The sequence below is a fragment of the Dermacentor andersoni genome, chromosome 7 (genome assembly GCF_023375885.2).
Source record: "Dermacentor andersoni chromosome 7, qqDerAnde1_hic_scaffold, whole genome shotgun sequence".
In the NCBI taxonomy this organism is placed as follows: Eukaryota; Metazoa; Arthropoda; class Arachnida; order Ixodida; family Ixodidae; genus Dermacentor; species Dermacentor andersoni.
The window spans coordinates 71014123-71033051 of record NC_092820.1 but is presented as its reverse complement, the minus strand read 5'-3'; the positions used below and the strand labels follow the sequence as shown (position 1 = coordinate 71033051).

The following is an 18929-nucleotide window of genomic DNA, read 5'->3' as shown; positions in this document are numbered from 1 at the left end:
CGTGCAAAAAAACTAAAGCTTGCTGGTGTGCGTTGTTGTGACAGCATTGCTTAGGCGCTGATTTCGTGCTTTAGGGACCGAAAATCGGCGACACTCAACACATGCTGATCCACCTGTTCCATTCCACCGGTGAGCCAAGAATTTTGTGATAGCAATAATGTTATTTGTAGCCTGCATAAAGTCCTATATCTGTCTGTGGCGTACTGTGCGAACAATATGAATATTCGTGGGCACATTTTCTCAGACTGACAGATCTTAGTTTTGTTATTGCGCTGAGCGCGCTCGACGAATTTGTGTGGTTGCACTGAAAATTTTAAGCAGACGACTGTAATATCGAAGCGCATTGTTAAACCACTGACCATTGCCTTGCAGGATTTCATGGCATAGTGCTGTGTGCCGCTTTGCCGCTCAGATGGGAAAAGCAAGATTCCAAGCATCTCTTTCCACGAGATTCCGGCAGACATGGCGCTACGGGAACAGTGGTTGAGAGCCATACGGAGGGACAACTGGGTGCCGAACACTATTTCGAATTATTCAAGAGTATGTAGCCGACACTTCAAGGAAACCGACTTTGCGGAGGGCAAGCGGCGCCGTCTCAAGAAAGGTGTAGTGCCCTCCTTGTTTCCGGAATACCCTTCATACATGAAGCCAAGGCAGTTTCAAGAAAGGAATACAGAAAGCATCAAGAAGAGGGCGTTTCCAAAAACCAAAGAAAAGGAACCTGAACCGGCTACAAAACGGCAGAAGTTGCAGGATGGCACAGATGCAGAAATGTCGGAGGACAACAAAGAGGCCAGCCCGTCGGCTTATCCAGAAAGAGATGAACAGGCAAGACCTGAAAATGAAAAGGAATCGCAGGAGGCTTCAAATAGCACACATGCAAAGGTTTCACATCAAGCAGCGCAAGTGAACGTTGGAGTATCTAGCCTACTTGCAACTGAAAGAACAAGATGGAAACGCAGAGAAAGGGATCTGAAAAAGCAGGTTGAAAAGCTTCGACGTACAGTTGACCAGTACAAAACAGAGCTTGAAAAAATAAAAAATGATTGCAATTTTGGTGATCTGCAGTACATTCGCCAGCAGGCTGAAGAGAAGCATATTTCAGCTCTGTTTTTATTGGATCAAATTGTTAACTTCCACTGAAAAAAACCAACTTGGACTGAAGACGTAGTGCGCCACTGCATCGTACTACGCCACCTGTCAACAAAAGTTTACGAGCACACAAAGAGGAAAATGCTACTGAAGCTACCCAGCAGAAGCACCCTTCTGAATTACCTTGGGAGCAGCTCGGGCGAGACAGGTGTCAACCACCTAGTGCAAGCAAGACTGAAGGCTGAATTAGAAAAGCTGGATGCACCCCAATTTAGAACCTGCTCACCAATAGTAGATGAGATGCGGATAAAGCCGAAGCTTCAATATAATAAGCAGCGAGATTGCTTTGTCAGTCAAGTTGACATGGGCATAGCAAGTGCACCTGACAGTGAGCTTGTTTTGGCAAACTCCTCGCTATGCTTTATCATAAATGGGCTCAGCACTACTTATAAGATTCCCGTTTCATACTTTTTTACGAAAGGGCTAAGTGGCTGTCAGCTATCAAAGTTGCTTCTCTATGTAATGAAAGAAGTAGAAGAAATAGGGTTCCATATAGTACGCTTGGTGACATAATCATAAAGTCAACGTAAGTGCAATAAAAGAGCGCTGCGGTGGGTTTTTGACCTACAGAATTCATCACCCATGCAATCCCGACTGAGAACTTTTCCGAAGCTTTGATTACTGTCACATAATGAAAAATGTGCGGTCCCAGTTTCTGTCACGAGACCTCGGCAAAGCTGGAGAGGTGTCTTCATCCCACCTAAAGAAACTGTATGAAATGCAGAAAGCACGGATGGTCAAGCCAGTAAGGAAATTGAGCAGGAAACATGTCTATCCGAACAATATTGAGAAAATGAATGTTAAGAGGCCTGTGGAAGTATTCTCTTCAGATGTTACTTCAGCACTCGAAGTTCTCGTGAAGCAAGCAGGCCATAGCTGCCATCCTGCTTTTGTTGGTGCAGGACCGACAATAACCTTTATGAGAAATATATATCGATGGTTCATTTTGCATGACACAAGTAACACCGTGCAACATGTCCAGCAATGCTTTCCAGATGTGCGGCACTACGACAGCCCAGATGATGATCGCCTTGAGTGGCTAGAAGTTACGTTTCCCTTGTACATGGAGGAATTGAAGAGAAATACATCATCTCCTCGTGGATTCCTTACGACTGAAACATATGAAGCGCTGCTGCTCACGACATACTCCACTGTTCATTGTGTCCGCTTCCTTCTAACGAGAGAAAAGTTCAGTTTTGTGTTAACAAGGAAGTTTAGCACTGATCCCATCGAGTCATTGTTTGGGACACTCAGGCGGTAGGTTGGTTGCAATGACCAGTTGGATGTCCATTCTGCAATCTCTGGGCTAGAAATAGTTTTGAAGACGGGCATTGCAGCTGTGTTGCAGGACAGTAACGTTCTTTGCGCTGAAGAGCCTGGACCATCTAAGGGGGTTTTACTTGAAACTCCACAGGTGTCGAAGAGCTCAGCTGAGCTTCCAAAGCAAGCTGTAAATGTACTGGATGATCTCAGGTGGCCAAATGTGGCAAAGTTTGCAACACTGCAAGTGTCAGCAACGGTTTATGTTGGCGGATATATTGCCCGTGTAGTTAAAGAGCATATTGAATGCGACAGCTGCAGTGCGATCGTCACCAAGCCTTTGACTAAACAGCCACTTCAGATGTTTACTTTTCACCAGGACAGAGGCGGATTGTTATACCCTTCAGACAACCTGCTTCACGTCCTAGAGACCCTGCGGATATTTATCCAGACAGCACTTCAAATATGCCCAACGCTTCACAAACCTCTGCAAATGCTCTTAGATGCAGCTGTTCCAGTTGTTTCTAAGTCTGGCCTTCTTCACTGCGCCAACACCCAGCACCACCATGATGTAGCTAAGTTGGTGTGCTCAAGATTTATAAAGCCGCTACTAGTGAACTATGCCTTTGCTGCCACTGACAAGAGTGACATCTACAAAACATTCTTCCAGAAGCCAGTGTCGAGAAAAAAATGTCACGTTGTGAACTGCTGATGCTTCACTCCGTTTCCTTTCCATGCTGGGAATAATTTTATTTCTTGTTTTGCTTAGACATAAAAAGAAGTTTGGTTTTTCTATCTGACAAGCACGCAGTGCTTATGTACCAAAGATGATGCTCACGTTCCTGACAAGAAGCAGCCAGTTTGAAACATGAATTATTCGTGGACGCTGATAAATTGCACAGGAAATGCACAGAAAAATGCGCAACCTGCCTCACAAGCGGAGCGCAACCACCACTTCGCCGCTGAAACTGCATGCGCAGCATGGATGGATGGATGGATGTTATGAGCGTCCCCTTTGGAATGGGGCGGTGGGTTGCGCCACCAAGCTCTTGCTACTACGCTGCCTAATATCCTACCTACGTTAACCAATGAAAAAAGAAAAAAAAAAAAAAAACACTATGAACTACCACTTCCAAATTTTCTGATCCCCTATTGCGAATTGTGCTTTTGTACGTATCCGTCTTTTGTCATTTCCCTACTTTTCTTCCACCAATCCTCCAATCGCCTCTTACTAATGTCTATTGCGGACCTGTTTGCTTTACCACTGCTCCCGCTGAACCCAAGGGCTTCAAGGAGGCCAGTGGTGCCTAAATCGACTGCTGGGTAGAAGTCTTCACATTCTAATAAAGTATGCTCCGTCGTTACCCTTGCTTTACGGCAGCAAGCACATGCTTCTTCTTCCTTCTTATATCTCACTTTATAGGTGCGTGTTCTAAGGCATCCCGACCTCGCTTCGAAAAGTAATGAGCTTCCCTTTGAGTTATCATAAATGGTTTCTTTCCCGATTTCGTTTTTTCCTCTTATGTAGTTACTCATGGCAGGTTTCTTTTCCATTGCCGCCACCCATGAGATTAATTCAGCCTCTCTGACTTTCCGCTTGACCTTCTTTGTTGCTGTGTTGCCCACCCCACAGGCCGCATACTTGCTGGTAAGCTTCCTAGTTCTTTTCCTCCACTGTGAATCAATGTTTTGCCTGTACAGATACCTGAACACTCTCCCAGCCCATTTACTTTCTTCCATATTCCTCAGCCGTTCTTCATACTCAATTTTACTGCGAGCTTCCCTCACTTCAAAACTAGTCCAGCCCATATCCCCCTGCACAGCTTCATTTGTAGTCTTCCCGTGAGCACCCAATGCGAGGCGATCCACTGACCTTTGGTTCCCGTCGAGTCCCGATTGTACCCCTGATTTAAAGCAAACAACCGCATTTCCAAAAGTAAGTCCTGGAACCATTACTCCTTTCCACATACCTCGGAGGACCTCGTACCTATTGTATCCCCATAGCGCTCTGTGCTTCATTATGGCTGCATTTCTCTTCCCCTTGACTGTTATGGTTTTTTCCTGTGTTTCCATATATCCATTGCCTTCATTTATCCATATACCAAGGTTTTTATATTCTGTTACCCGAGGTATTTCTTGGCCCTGTATCTCCACTGTCTGCTCACTGTTTTCATTGAATACCATAACACCCGATTTTCTAACACTAAATTTCAAACCTAAATTGTTGCCTTCCTGTCCACAGATATTAGCCAGACATTGCAAATCACTTTGCTTGTTAGCGAGCAACACAATGTCATCCGCATAAAATAAACCCGGGAGTCGCTGCTCTATTACTGTACCTGCCTGTTTGTATGAGAGATTAAACCCGATATTACTTCCTTCTAGCACCCTCTCCATCCTCACCATGTACATCATAAACAGCAGCGGGGATAAAGGACACCCCTGCCTCAGTCCTTTGTTGATATGAACTTTCTCCTCGCTTCTCATCCCTTCCCATTCAACGCAAACGGTATTTTCTGGGTAAATCTCTCTCAAAAGCTGTAGACAATCGTTACCTAAGCCTTCCCCTTCCAGAATATCCCACAAGATGTTGCGGTCTACATTGTCGTAGGCTCCTGTAATGTCCAAAGAGGCCACATACAACGGCCTGCTTTCTGCTTTTGATACTTCAATGCACTGAGTAAGAACAAACAAGTTATCATCCAAACGCCTACCTATTCTACAGCCATTCTGAAGCCCTCCCAAAATGCCATTATTCTCTGCCCATGCTTGAAGCTTTAATTTGATTGCCTGCATTGCTAGCCTGTATATTACCGATGTAATGGTCAACGGTCTATACGAGTGAATTCTGTCTTTCTCCCCCTTACCTTTATAAATTAAATTCATTCTACTTTGTCGCCAACTCTCTGGTATTTGTCTATCTTTTAAAGTTTTTTTTCCACTGCTTTCACCAGAGCACCCCGACGTGAGTGGCGCCCCCACCGCGATAAGTGGCGGCCCCGCGCAACTGTATTGACGGCGCGCCCCCTTTGTTCGCTCCTTGATCCGGCAGGCACAGAGAAAATAGAGGGGGCCATGAACATTCGCCTGGCAAGTGCAATGAACGGACGTTGAGCGATAGGCCTAGCATATTGCGACCGCTAAGGCCTTCAATCGTTTTTTGATCGCGAGTCGCAAATGGTCGCGCGACCTTCTCAAGTCGCCGGTGTGACTGAGCCATAAAGCCTGACGGGTGTCGTCGCCGAACTGGCACCACTGGACTGGCAGAGTACGTGCGGCAATTCGGCGCAAATGGCAATGTGCGATTGCAATGAAAACGCATCCTACAAACTTTGAATGAAAGGACAGCCCCCCTTAACGTCAGTATGTCCAAAACACGCAACCGCACAACGAAAAAGCCGGATGCCGCAGTGGAAGAATCGGGCATGGTACAGTGCGGCAACTCAAGGATGGATTCACTTGGAGGACTCCCCTTTCTCTAGTCTAGAAGAGGCTGAGGGGAAGGCATACACATGCAATTCCTGCACCAAGCTATCTGCACTGTACAACACAATAGTATTGCAGGAACGAAAAATGAGGGAAGAGTTTAACCTACTGGTGGAAACAATGAAATACCAGTGGCAAACAGCTGAAGCTACAAATAAGGCAGAAATACAAAAACTCACTCATGAGCTCAACTCAGAACGTTCTTTACGTGAAGAACTCTTGGCAAAAGTGATGGCTCTCCAAGACTGCGTTGAAAACCCCAGATCCATACGAGGCCACCTGGCCAACAACAGTGACACTGCTATGCCCAAAGACAACGCTGAGTCCTCAAACAACAGAATTGCCCACCAGCCTTCCAGCCTAGAACAAATCCCTCAGAAAAAAGCATGCTACCCTACGGAAAACGGCGAGTCCGGGGAGGAAAACGGAGCAGGCCCATGGCTCAAAGTGGGAAAAAACAACCGCGCAGTGCAACCATCAAATGAACATCTGACAGACTACACAAGCCAGAAATCTGCTTCGAAGAAACATAACCAACCCGAGCAGCAACCCAAGGACACACACTGCCCAATAGGCGCGTATAGGCGGTTCCCACTCCAGCAAATTCTATATACCCTCCTTGGATGATACGCGCCAGCACCTAGGGTGTGCCATTTCATCCCAAAGATTGTTCTCCACTTGCTCAACTCTGGTCAACACAAACGCAAAAAGATTGGTACAAGTCTCTATCTCCACGATCGATACGTTTGCCTATAATATTATTATTATTAGCATACTGTCTTTTGTAACACGTAATTACTACTCACCTCGAACGACGCGGTGCACCATTGCCGGCTGTCACGATCCGTCTTCCCGGTAGAACTCCGCACACCCCGGTTTGTTACTTTTATTTATTTGTTTAACGTTAGTACGTACGGGCGTCATACTTCGCGGTGACATTTAACCTAGGAGTGCAAGCACGGCAGTGTCGCAATAAATATCGAAATTTTAAACACGTACGTACACTACTCGGAAAGCCGCACATAAGAAACACATCACGCATATGCACGTGTACGACTACGCGCCAACGCCTTTTAAGCGATGCATTTTATTTTTTTCTTTACGCTACAGAAGAGATAGCAAAACTGAGGCGTTGAGTGAAATGTTTGTGCGCGCCTTCTACGGCGTCTTTATACAATGTGACAGAAACAAAAAATAAGGTATGTTGATAGCTGTTCGCGAGGCGTAAAAGAAATTGAAGGTTTATGCCAAAGTGCGGTAGTCTATAACTTTAAAACTAAACTCAAGTCTTGTTGCCTTACCAGCTTGTGATTGTGCTTTTCCATGGAGGAAGGAAACTTTTCACTGCTCAACACGCTAATATTTGCCCCCATTCATGCCTTCATCTCTCCACTATCAGAACACCCTCACAAAGATGGCCGCCTACTTTTGCCCCTGACAACTGCGTAATCGGCGAACGACTTGCCGTTGCCCGCTTCAAATCACTCGCGCAAAACCCGACTAAGCGTGTACGTTTCTGAGTGTGTTCAAGGAAGGAACAGTGCGACGGAATGGCGGGCGTTCCGGCGGCCGCGGCACCCGTGCTTGACCAGGTGGAAGAGGACGCGTCGGAGCTGCAGTTCCCCAAGGAGTTCGAGAACGCCGAAACCCTCCTAATCAGCGAGGTCCACATGCTGCTTGAGCACCGCAAGCAGCAAAACGAGAGCGCCGAGGAAGAACAGGAACTCTCGGAGGTTAGCGCGCTCAGTTGCGAATCGGGTGGTTTATTCTTGGTGTATTTGTAGCGCATCGTACGGTAACGCTGAGCTTAGTGTCACTAAGCGCTGCCCTGTTGTGTTCGCTCTACAACGCGGACGGGCAGTGCGCTCTCGGCCCGATGGAGCGTCAAATGTATCAGGAATTTCACAGTTCTAGCGCACGAGATCAGTGAAATTATTACGGTGTTTGTTATCAGAGCCGGAGGCGTCAATTAATATACCTAGCTCCCTCATTTAAGCAACATTCGGCAGGTTCATATTGCCAGTTGTATTGTCTTAGCAAAAGCGATTTTAACGGAAGGGAACGTGTGAACAATGCAGCGGTATTGCAGTGAACTAGAAGGGCATATACTAACTGAACCAAAGTAAAACATTGTTTTAAGCACGTTAATGCTAAAATTGATGTTCTGCTTCTGAGGCCCTCTACAACTTTTCTTTGAGAAAGAAAAGTTATAAAGGGCCTCAGAAGCGGAGCATCAGTATCATATGCCTTTAACAGCAGAAGCTGTTTTCCCACCTGGATTGCGTTATATTACATTAGCAGCGAGATGACCCCAGGAACGAGCCGTGGAAACAAGTTCTGTAAAAATCGAAGTGTGGAAACAGCAGCTGACGGTTGCATCAAAAGTTCGTGACCGTGTTAAGTCAAATATTGATGGTAATTCTTTGCATGTTAAAGATTCCCTGGCAGTGAAAACATTTCCGTAGTCCCTCGCCATGAAGTGCCTCATAAATTGTGGTTTTGGCACATAATACCTCAGAAATCAAATCACTGCATGGCAAAGTGACCTTGTTTCATTTGTGGCCAGTCGTTGTGCCTTCCAGTTTGGATAATATTGTACATGTAGCAATGGGCTGGTTTCGCCAGTGCCATGTCGGTGACGACTTAACCGGTGGGGGTCGATTAGCCTAAGCAGCATGCTTTCGAGTTTGAATTGAACAAGTTTTTCTTCCATAGCAATGTATGGTTTTCTGCAGGGACTTGCCAGTGCTGTTTAGTGAAGCAAAATGTCAAGTTAACTGAGGTCCAATTAAGAGGTGTGAAATGTATATACCAGTCTAATCTTTAACAGTTCTCAGACACAAAAATTAGCATCCACAGCATCGTTAGTGCAAATGGGAGCAAAAGCAAGTATTCTGTGAGAGCACCCATTGTAGCATGGTGTGTGATGAAAGGCTGCATGTTTGTTAATGAGACAAATGCATTGACCCTCTTGCTTTCCGTAACCGCCGCCACGTTGCAGCAGCTTTTTTTTTTTATGACTATGGGCTGAAAGTGTCCCCAAGCAGTTAATCGCTTTGGGAGTGTTGACACCAGATTTCTTTAGAGGAAGTTATGCTCGCCGACATTAACAGCAGTTGCGACAGCATCGCAGCTTCATCTCACTTTTTCTTTTATACACGGGGTGTGCCGCAAGGCATATAGGTAGAAGTATTTTTAAAGTACAAGCATGCCACCCTCTGTGATGCAGCATTCTGCAGCTCATGCATATAATGCAGTGTGGGTGAGTCGAAAGCAGTTACCTGTGCAGCATGTCAACTTGGCAAGTGGCTTGGCAGCAGCCACCACTGTGGGAGCTTCATTAAATGTTGTGGACTTTGGTGCATTTTAGAAAACAGCCTAGCAGACAATGATTTTACCGCTGAGAGCTTTTCGTCATAGTTTTGCACGTATGCAGCACAGCACCGTGTAACAGCACCCCGTCTACAAATACAGCGCACTGCTATAACCTAGTGCTGTTCGGTGGATGCATACTTTTGAAATATGGCAGAAAGAAGCTAGTATTGAACTGCTGAACCATGAGGCTATTGCGAGTGAGGCCAGTTCACCATTGTTTGTGTGCTTCCTGTTGATGTAACACGCATCACGTGATGTTGAAGTGCTTCGCCTCACTTTCAAAGCGCCTGTGATTTCCAGAAGACTGCCATCTGCTTCGTCTGCTCAAGAAAGAGTCTGTGGCACGTGCAACTCCAGTCATGCTCTGCCGCCACTCTCCATCACTCTATTTCGCCTTTCCAAGCACATCCCCACGGCACAGCACTCGGGACAAGCAGCTTGCCTCTGAACACATGGTGATGACCGATTACCAGACTGCAGCATAAGCTAGCCTGCAAGCCACACAACTTCGCACCACTAAACCTTGTCACCTGTCGCGTCCACGCCTAATCCAGGACACATTAGTTCTCTTTCGGACTAGGCCACTTGCCCTTCCAGCTATAGTATGCCTATGCAAGTACCATCCCTATCCAGCTTATCCCTACCACTTTCCTCACCCCTATCGAGTCAGGAAGCCATGTTTGTTTTTGCTGCACTGTGCGATCTTTCCAGTCGCAATATGGAAAGCATGAGTAGCCAGTTTGGCTCCAATGCCCTGCAAGCGGCAACTTCAGCAACGCGTGCACCCCTTCACAACTTTGTGCCGCCTATCGCACTCGAGACTCCATGCTACCCTACTCTTCCACTGGTGTGCTGACCACACTTCAAGTGCCACAACAAATTCCAACTTCGACAGGGCAAACATTGACAACAGCGCAACACCTGTGAAGCCAGCACATAGCACGTCAACCACAACGCCATTGCCTTGCACCAGGCAACCAGCGTGCATGCAAAAGCATTGCCCTGTCATCAAATCAGTCAGTGTTCCTGCTGGATGTGTTGCACAAACACCACAGGAAGCATTCCTGAGCAGGGCACAGTGCATCAGACAAGCTTGAAGGCCTTCTCCCGCATCGAGAACATTTGGACTGATGTGAACAGAAAAAGAAAAAAGAAAGTAATTTAAAATGTGCCGAGCGATGTGAGTGAGAGGCATTGAGAACTGACAATAATTAGACAGCAAGACTCGGACATAAAATAATTTACATAAACATTCCTGGACTTCTTGGCCATATCATGTTTTTCTTTTTACTGACCTCCTCCTACCTACGTTTCTCACATCTCCTTCTTGGAGAGCAGGCAGGCGTTGTGCCCCTTCCAGTGGCAGTTGCCATTTTTTTACTCTTCCAGCAATGTTACAGTATCCGTCTGTCTTGCACGGTTCGCCTTACAGCTCCAGTACACATTAAGATGAGGGTAACGGAGTGCAACAAAGCAAACAAACAATGTTACTGTACCCAGAAACTTAGTCTTTCGTGATGTGCAGTGATTGGAGAGGACAACAGATGGCACTAAAAGAGCCATGCCTATTGCAGGCAGCTGCCTGTCTCGCCTCGATTCCGGGCACACCGCCTTCGGGATTGACCGCTGCTGCGATGCTGTAGCTTCATCATTGTTGGCATCATTTAGGTGTCATCGGCATCACACAGGCAATTGCTCGCCTTGCAGAGGGTGCTATTCTGGACGAAGACTGTCAAATTCCACCATGTTGCTGGATTCACCATACAGTCGAACCCACTTACAACAATATTCAAGTGCCAAGAAAATCTCAGTGTTATGACCGATGATTGTGATAACTAGGTTGCACAAAAAAAAGAGAGGGCGCATACAGTCAAACATTTTAATTACACAGAATGAAGTACAGTTGAACCCTCTAATAGCATGTGCTGGTTCTAACATTACTCAGGTGTAACAATGAGCAGCCAGTGAATGGTCATCAACACTTGTATGTGTTCTACGGTAAAATAAACCGCTTACTACAATGATCCCATGCTGCAATATTAGTTATAACAATTAAATCTGGTTATTAGGTGTCTGCACCCAAAAAGGATGTGAAATCCAGGAAAAAAGAAATCCAGCCACTTCGCACCACACACCTTTGGGCTGCGCACTCTGTGTGACATGCTATAGTCATCCCTCTCCCGCCTCCCTTCCACCCCTGTGACTTCCGGGAGAGGGTGGAAGGGAGAGGGACATGAAGGGCTGCAATGCAATGCACCACAGGCATGCCCTGCGGGGTTTGCAGCGCAAAGACTAGTGTGGTGAATAAGCTCTCATTTTTCTTTTTTTTCAAGGCTTTTACATTATTTTTCCTTTGGGCACACACAACCAGTAGCCAGATTCGATTGTTATAGCTGATAATGGAGCATGGGATCGTTGGAGCGAGCAGTTCATTTTACCATACAAAATATACAAAAGTGGACTGTGCATTGACTGCTCATTGTTAAGATCGGTATGGCTACAAGTGTACTTACACTTCTGATTGGCCCTCAGGGCTGCTATGGCCTCATTGATGCGGAATGCCAACTCGGCGGAATTCAACTTCATGGTAGAATTTGACAGTGTCCGAAACAGAACCTACGGAAGCATTACACCATCTGATAACACTACGCCATGCTCCGAACAAGGCTAGATAGCCGGCTACCTGCAAAATGCTTTACACAACATTTCAGCTTCGCACAATGTGTGGAAGTAAGACGTAATAAATTTTTCTTCATAATTTTCTTTTGTGCCTCCAAGCTTAATTACCACAATAATTGTTCGTTTTCGTGCAGGTGTTCATGAAGACGCTGGGCTATTGCCAGCGGTTCAGTCGGTTCAAGAACCGGGAGACCATCACAGCCGTGCGGCAGTTGCTGGCCCAGAAGAAGCTGCATCGCTTCGAGCTCGCCCAGCTGGCCAACCTGTGTCCCGACAATCCGGAGGAGGCACGCGCCCTCGTGCCCAGCCTTGAAGGGCGTTTCGAGGACGACCAGCTCCGGCAAATACTGGATGATATCCAGACACAGCGCAGCTTCCAGTACTGAGACCCCCCGTTGTACTGTCTGGTGTTGTACGAAAGTGTCTGCACAGTGTAAATTTCCAATAAATAAGACCAGTGTTTATTTATTTATTATGGTCAAAGCCTTCAGTGACTTGTTGCAGCGGCTCATACCCACCGTTTGGTCGAGTGGTTCAAAAGATATAATCAAGTGGTTTTAAACAAAGTTGATGAGTGGTACAAACAATATTATCATCAGCAATGGCTCATACCCTAAAAAAATTGACATAGGGCGCTATAACGTAACGCTATTTCAAACTTTTCTATTCCAATTCTGCAATCAGCCCTCCACAGTAGGTCAAAAACTTTTTTGGACCACCCCCACTTAACCTGTCTGTCAGGCGACGTCACAAAAACCGTGATAGCGCCCAATCTGATACAATGTGTACACTCTGATCATGCATGATTTGATCGAACAAAAGAAGAAGTTATTTCTGATTCAACCCCTTTTCGCCATTAAGCCCTCAGCTATTGGTCAAAACTTTTCGGGCTGCACCCACTTCACTTGCCTGTCACGCGACTTCACAAAACTGTAAAAACTCACCGCGTCAAAATGACGTGTACGCATTAAAGATGCATTAATATGCCGAACAAAACTGAATTTTCTTCTGAATAGCCGCAGGGTGCCCCGTTCCGAAAGGAATAAAAGATGGCTGCCGCCGATCGCTGAGGCACTGGCTACTTGCACCTGCCCGAGAGCATGGGTTTATTTGCGTATAATAAAAGGTTTTGCTTGGCCGTGTAACGTTTTCGAGCACTTTCAGCACGTTTACGACCTCATTCTTCCAACTCTTCTTTGCTGAGGATATGTTTTAGTGTCATTCTTAAGCTTGCGTTGCATGCCGGCATGACTTTTGACCAGCCACTGGAAGCTAAGTAAGAAAAAGCGGACCAACCGCAGACGTCGGCGCCACCCTCTTGATCCGGTTAAAGAGTTTCAGTGCAGTGGCTCGGCCCCATCGAATCCCTCTCCACTTGAGTGTGCTCCTCGCCTCTTGTCAGCCAATTAGATAAGACAAGCCACTCAGTGTAGGCAATGTTATTCGTTTTTCAAGCAAACAAAAGTGACCTCCTGTGCCTCGTCAGGCATATACAGCCTTTAGCCTCCCTCCTGACGTGGTGATGTATGTTTAGATGCTGTATATAACATCGAAAAAGAGAGAAAGACAACCCTGCGGGTGACCGCCTGATCCTTGCGTCGGCGGTTATGCAAATTTGACGTCAGAAGATTGGAATAAAAACATTGGAATAGTTTTACGTTATATGGCCCATAATCTGAAATGGCTCGTACCTCCGTGAGCAAGCAAAGTTCCAGTGGCTGAATATGAATGAATACACGAAAGAAAGGAAACAACAAAATGAGGAATGGCTCATAGCCCCAAAAGCAAGCAAAAATGCCGTGGCTGAATATGAAAAAATAAACGAAAGAAAGACAGAGAAAGGAACAAAAGAACCTTTAGATAGTACATTAGGTACTCGCATGTGTCATTGAGGAAATCGACCTACAGTGCAATACGTTTACATCACAGTGCAGCTCGTTATGTCTTGCAAGAAGAAACTCGCAGCTCGAATAGATGCTTCTTAGTAGATCAACAGGTTAAGGTAGCGTTGGTGACCGTGGACATGTGGACGTGGTGTACGAGGATGCGTAAAATACCATAAGTTATTGTGAAGACAGCATATTATCTAATACCACAGTCACACAAGGCACTTTCGATCATGGTCGAGCCCAATCGGGATCTAAATTCTCCATTACGATTCGTTTCTTTGTGCAAGCTGCAGCAGCAGGCTTTCATCTTCATGTGTTACAGGAGTGTAACATGCTGCCGATAGTTTTTTTATACTATATATACATACTGCGCGCTAGAGCTTTGGCCCAGACAGGATGGGCTTCTCACACAATACATTCGAATGACTCTACAACAAAATGACCTGTATAACGAAGAATTTCGTATGCTCAAGCTGAATTCCTGTCTGCCATATATATAGTGAATGCCTCTGCAGCAAAGACTCCCTGCAACGAAATTGCCTGTACAACGAAGGAATACAGGCAACCCCGAGGGAAGATGTGTTGCTTTACAACAGATTGGCACGTAACGGTGCCACCACTTTCCTTCGTAGCCCCCACAAACTGGCAGTGCTAGGGAGCCTTCGTATGCTGCGAAGGCTCCCTAGACGATACACATAGGAAGCGTAACCGTAGTAGTAGTGGCTTAATTTGGGGAAAGACGCTTATTTCTGCATCCCCCTAGGGAGCACATCGCAGTGTCATGAGTAGGGTAAGTGGTAAATAAGAGTGGAAGGCAGGAGAAGGAGAAGCAGCAGGAGTCTCGTCCATTCATGCAGGAGACCGAAGCGGGAGGGTGCAGATACCACAATAGCTATTGTAGACCCCCCTCCCCCACTACTTTCAGCCAACGTGATGGTCTGCTTAAAATTGACCACTGTCAACATTGTCATGGCTATTGAGGACGGGATGGAGGTGAAGGCAAATAAAGACAGCAGTCGTGAAATGCTTATAAAATGTGATTTTTGCTGACGAGCTGTGCCGAGCGCCACTTCCGGATTCTGCCGCTAATCATGCTGTGAATCTCATTGCCAGTGTCAACTGCAGTTGCACATTCCATCGAACCATGTGTGCAGAAGGAACTTGGTGACTTAAACCGCAAAGTATCATTATGATTTATTCTAAATAAAGATTTTCTCTTCCCAAATGAGCTTTGCCTGTGCTATAGTGAGGTGAGCAGTATGGTTCGCAATCTTTACATTGAAGTGATAGGCAACTAAGGATTTTGGAGGTACCAAGGACTTCGTTAGAGAGGCATCTGGCTGTACATATTGACAGGCAAAAGAATGTGTGAAGGATCACGGGGAGAAAAATTAACATAGATAAGTATATCTAATGAAAACAAGTGTTACAGGAGAGACGAATGAGTGAAAAAGGCGACAGCCTCATTCAGAAAATTGCCAGATGTACACAGATCTGAAGACAGTGAATTCTAGTCAGACACTGTGCTGGGGCTATAACTACACCTGAAGGTTAGTTTGTGTGAAAGTTAACTGTAATCAGTATTTGCGTCTTGATTGATAATGAGTATTTTGTCTCTGTGCTGCCACAACGGGGCAGCACAGATTACTATTACAATTTATTTTTTACATGACTTTTCCATTTTGCACTGCCCTGTAATGACCTTTCAAGCATGTTCTCAAGCATAATTTAATTTTTGTTGGGCTTGACGCAAGATAATTAAAACCGTAAAAATAACCAAAATTCGTAAACCCTACGGAGAATTTGGCAGAGTTTGCACATATGCTGGTGACACTGGGCAGTTTTAGTTGCGATCAAACCCAATAGAGATTGCATTTCTTGATCGTGACTGGCTCCTCCCTTTTGCAGCATGCACAGAGGAGCGAATCGAAATAGAGAATTTATATCCCGATTTGGCTCGACCATGATCAAAAGTGCCTCGTGTGACTGGGGTATCAGACAACATGCTGTCGACAACCACCACGACACACACCACGAACAGAAATATTAGGCAGACTCGTATGCTACTAATTGTTCCCATGGTAACTGAACCATTGCAGTGCCAGGATTCTGCCTATAGTAATTTTAGCGAGAAACTCTCTAGCCTGGAAATCACGTGGTGAAGGCTTTTTCCTCCATGAGTCTTCCTTAACACTTGTTATGAATACATTTCAAAACTGTTTCATTGTGCTCCCTATCCTAACTTCTTTTCATTGCTCCAGTGTAGGTGTAGTTCTTTTTCAATTCTATGTGAGAAATGCGACAAAAGCATAATTTCTGAGCCATTTGTGACTGCATCCAATATAAATATGTACAACACTATGATGTTTGTATATATATATATATATATATATATATATATATATATATATAGACACACACACACACACACAGGCTGTGAATATGAATATTGGGCTGCATTTGGAGGCTGTGAAAATATTCAGCTTTTTCTCAAATCCCAAGGTCTGTAAACTTTGGCGGCTGTCTGAACATCACATCAAACCTACATCACTGATACCAAGGCAAGTACTACTATGAATGATACTGGCTAGAGCTCAGGTGCGTGTCACTAATGATTATGCAGATGAGCTGTACTGATTGGCTGCAAGAGCCATCAAGAATATGCAGCTTGTTCCCAACACTCTGGTAAAGTCGGTATGTGCTCATCGACTCAATGCTTGGAGCAGTTAACGACAGCTCCGAAGGTGTCACTGGCTGTGTCACTTTTAATGGAAAGCATTCCTTGCCTCATTCTTGGCACTTTGCAGTATACATAGCGGGTAAGTACACCTAGGCAGGTAAGTTACTGTCTCGCTTCGCTTTAACAAAAAGAAATTGACCTATGGTGGAATCAAACCTCTGCTGTGCAGGTACCCATTAGGCCACGATCACACATATACTTCTCTCGTTCCAATGCCAGCAAGCGCCTTGAAACCTTCCACGCATGCGCTCCGTGCCACTTTCCCATCTTCTTCCCTTGTGACAGCACACCTTGGAGTGTCATGTTAGGTTGCACTATCTCTCTGAGTGGCCCACTTTCCCCAGTACTTTCCTCCCCGCAACTTACACTATGTGGTAACTTTGCAAAGTTGCACCGACTCCATGATCAACCATGTTAATCATGTTGTAAAATTTCTTTGCAAAGTACATATGAAATCAACATTTTAACAAACACCACATGACATGGCCAGAAGTACATATGACTGTACAATACATAGTCGCTAATGGCATCACCATCCCTGTTTCTCTCACTTACGCTCGTCCGCTACCTGTGTAGAACCCAACCGCCATGTTGTAAGCTCGTGCCAAACGGCTGGCCTAGAAATCATACCATTTGCATAAGTTGATTGTCTTCAATGTGGTCATCGTCATGCTGCTGTCGTTACACGTGTGCTCGTGACCCACATAGACACAACTATACTCAATTAACACAAACATGTTGGTCTACTTGGTATAGCTTTACGGAACCCCAAGCTATGGTGGATAGCTTGGCACCTGCAAAATGCTTTGCATTGCATCAGTTCCCACAGTGCATGGGATCTGCACAATTTCTCAAAGTTTTCTTGTATACATTACAGCTCTGGGCCACAGCAGAAGACTGATTTAGTGAACTGCATAACATTCTCAACAATATAAATTGAAAATGAATAAAGCCACTGCTTTCTTTACGTGCTTCAATTGACAACCAAGTCTAGCGCAAGCAGGTAAAAAGATGACGAAAAAAGATGGGACAGCATTGTTTGGCTCATTCCAAGCACTTTGCCGTAGGTAGGATCCTGTCTTGCATCATTTAGGACATATTAAAATAAAAATTTTTCCAGTGCTCAATGGCGCCCTAAGCTGGAGCACAGCATAAAAGCATGATGCTCGAACCATTAGGCCACCATTGCATGCATGCATCCCTCAGGCCTATGGCAACTAGCTCTTTGATGACACGGGTGCATCCATCACATGGCATAGGATGAGTGAGAGCATGTGCTCATGCCAGTTTCCGATTCGCCACTGATTTATCACTGTCTTTCGCATGGGTCGTGTTGTACAGTAACAAGATGTTTAGAAAATAAAGAGTTCCCCTTTGTCCTGTCATGCCAGCTTACGCTTTGACATGTTGTGTTCACTCCAGATTCCCATAGAGAAAGAAACTGGGAGAAAGTACAATTACATCATACAGCCAGCCTTGGCAGGCCAACACTCATTGATGCCATTTCCTTTGTCTTTTCCCTCAAAAATTTAGCCCAACATGTGCCCCCCCCCCCCCCTTCCCAGAGTCTCACCATATTGGCTGAAACTGCTTAGTTCAAAAAGGTTTCTGGCTTCTTGGTTTTTCTTCTTTCCTTTTTTGTGCTTTTTTGCTGTTTGCCCTCATTTCCGGCAGCATTTGTTCGCATATGTGCGCCAGCTAACTGTTGGGCTAGCCACTCTTTTGAAGGCAGCTTACTCGTGTTTTGGTGCTCTCCCCTACGGCTGGCTAACCTCCCTGTCTTTCCGCCTATTCCTGTTCTCTTCCTCCTCCCCAATGGCATGGTGGCACAATATGGCGACTGCTTTGTTGATACATTCTAGGCGATGCCTCTTTTTGCAGTGGCAAGAGTCGCACTGCAGTAGTTTCTTCTCTAGTCTTGTACGATCAGCATACATGGGAGTTGGTTAGCCTTAGCTTTAAGTCAACATCAATTCAAGACCGTCGTGAGCGTTTGTCAACATGCTGATGATAGTGTCTTCACTCAGTGCTTCATTGCTTTCGTGCTTACAATGAAATAATCTACCTATCTAAAGCAGCAGATTATGTCAATTGCATCAGACACATATGTCCGTTTTTGGTAACCAACACTAAAAAAAGAACTTGGGCTACAATCCACGCTGTGAAGGTAGTTGGACAGCGAAGCTGTAAACGACACCTAGAACGATCACTCATTGCGATATGACTTGAAATTACTTGCATGGAAATAATCGCACGCACTTTACCTAATTATTAGCCAAAGACGTTTCAACGGCCTGCGACTTGGCTTGTGGCACTCCTTCTTGCAGCTACAAAGAGTGGACCAGAGA

The 18929-nt window shown here is 45.5% G+C and overlaps 1 protein-coding gene, 1 long non-coding RNA gene and 1 pseudogene across 2 annotated transcripts in view; 2 read left to right on the top strand and 1 right to left on the bottom strand.

Annotated features, from left to right (window-relative positions):
• The window catches only part of LOC140219423 (uncharacterized), a 109881-nt gene extending 102876 nt beyond the window's left edge, over positions 1-7005 (bottom strand). The window contains exon 1 of the long non-coding RNA XR_011895709.1: positions 6705-7005. This is a non-coding gene — a long non-coding RNA (uncharacterized lncRNA). The remainder of the gene's footprint in view (positions 1-6704) is intronic.
• On the top strand, positions 463-3763 carry LOC126534313 (uncharacterized; annotated as a pseudogene).
• A 287-nt stretch (positions 7006-7292) lies between the features above and the next one.
• Polr2D (RNA polymerase II subunit D) lies at positions 7293-12420 on the top strand. Its single transcript, XM_050181597.3, has 2 exons — positions 7293-7631; positions 12087-12420. Exons 1-2 carry the CDS (start codon positions 7449-7451, stop codon positions 12336-12338), a joined length of 435 nt encoding a protein of 144 aa, XP_050037554.1. The 5' UTR covers positions 7293-7448; the 3' UTR covers positions 12339-12420.
• The last annotated feature ends 6509 nt before the right edge of the window (positions 12421-18929 follow it).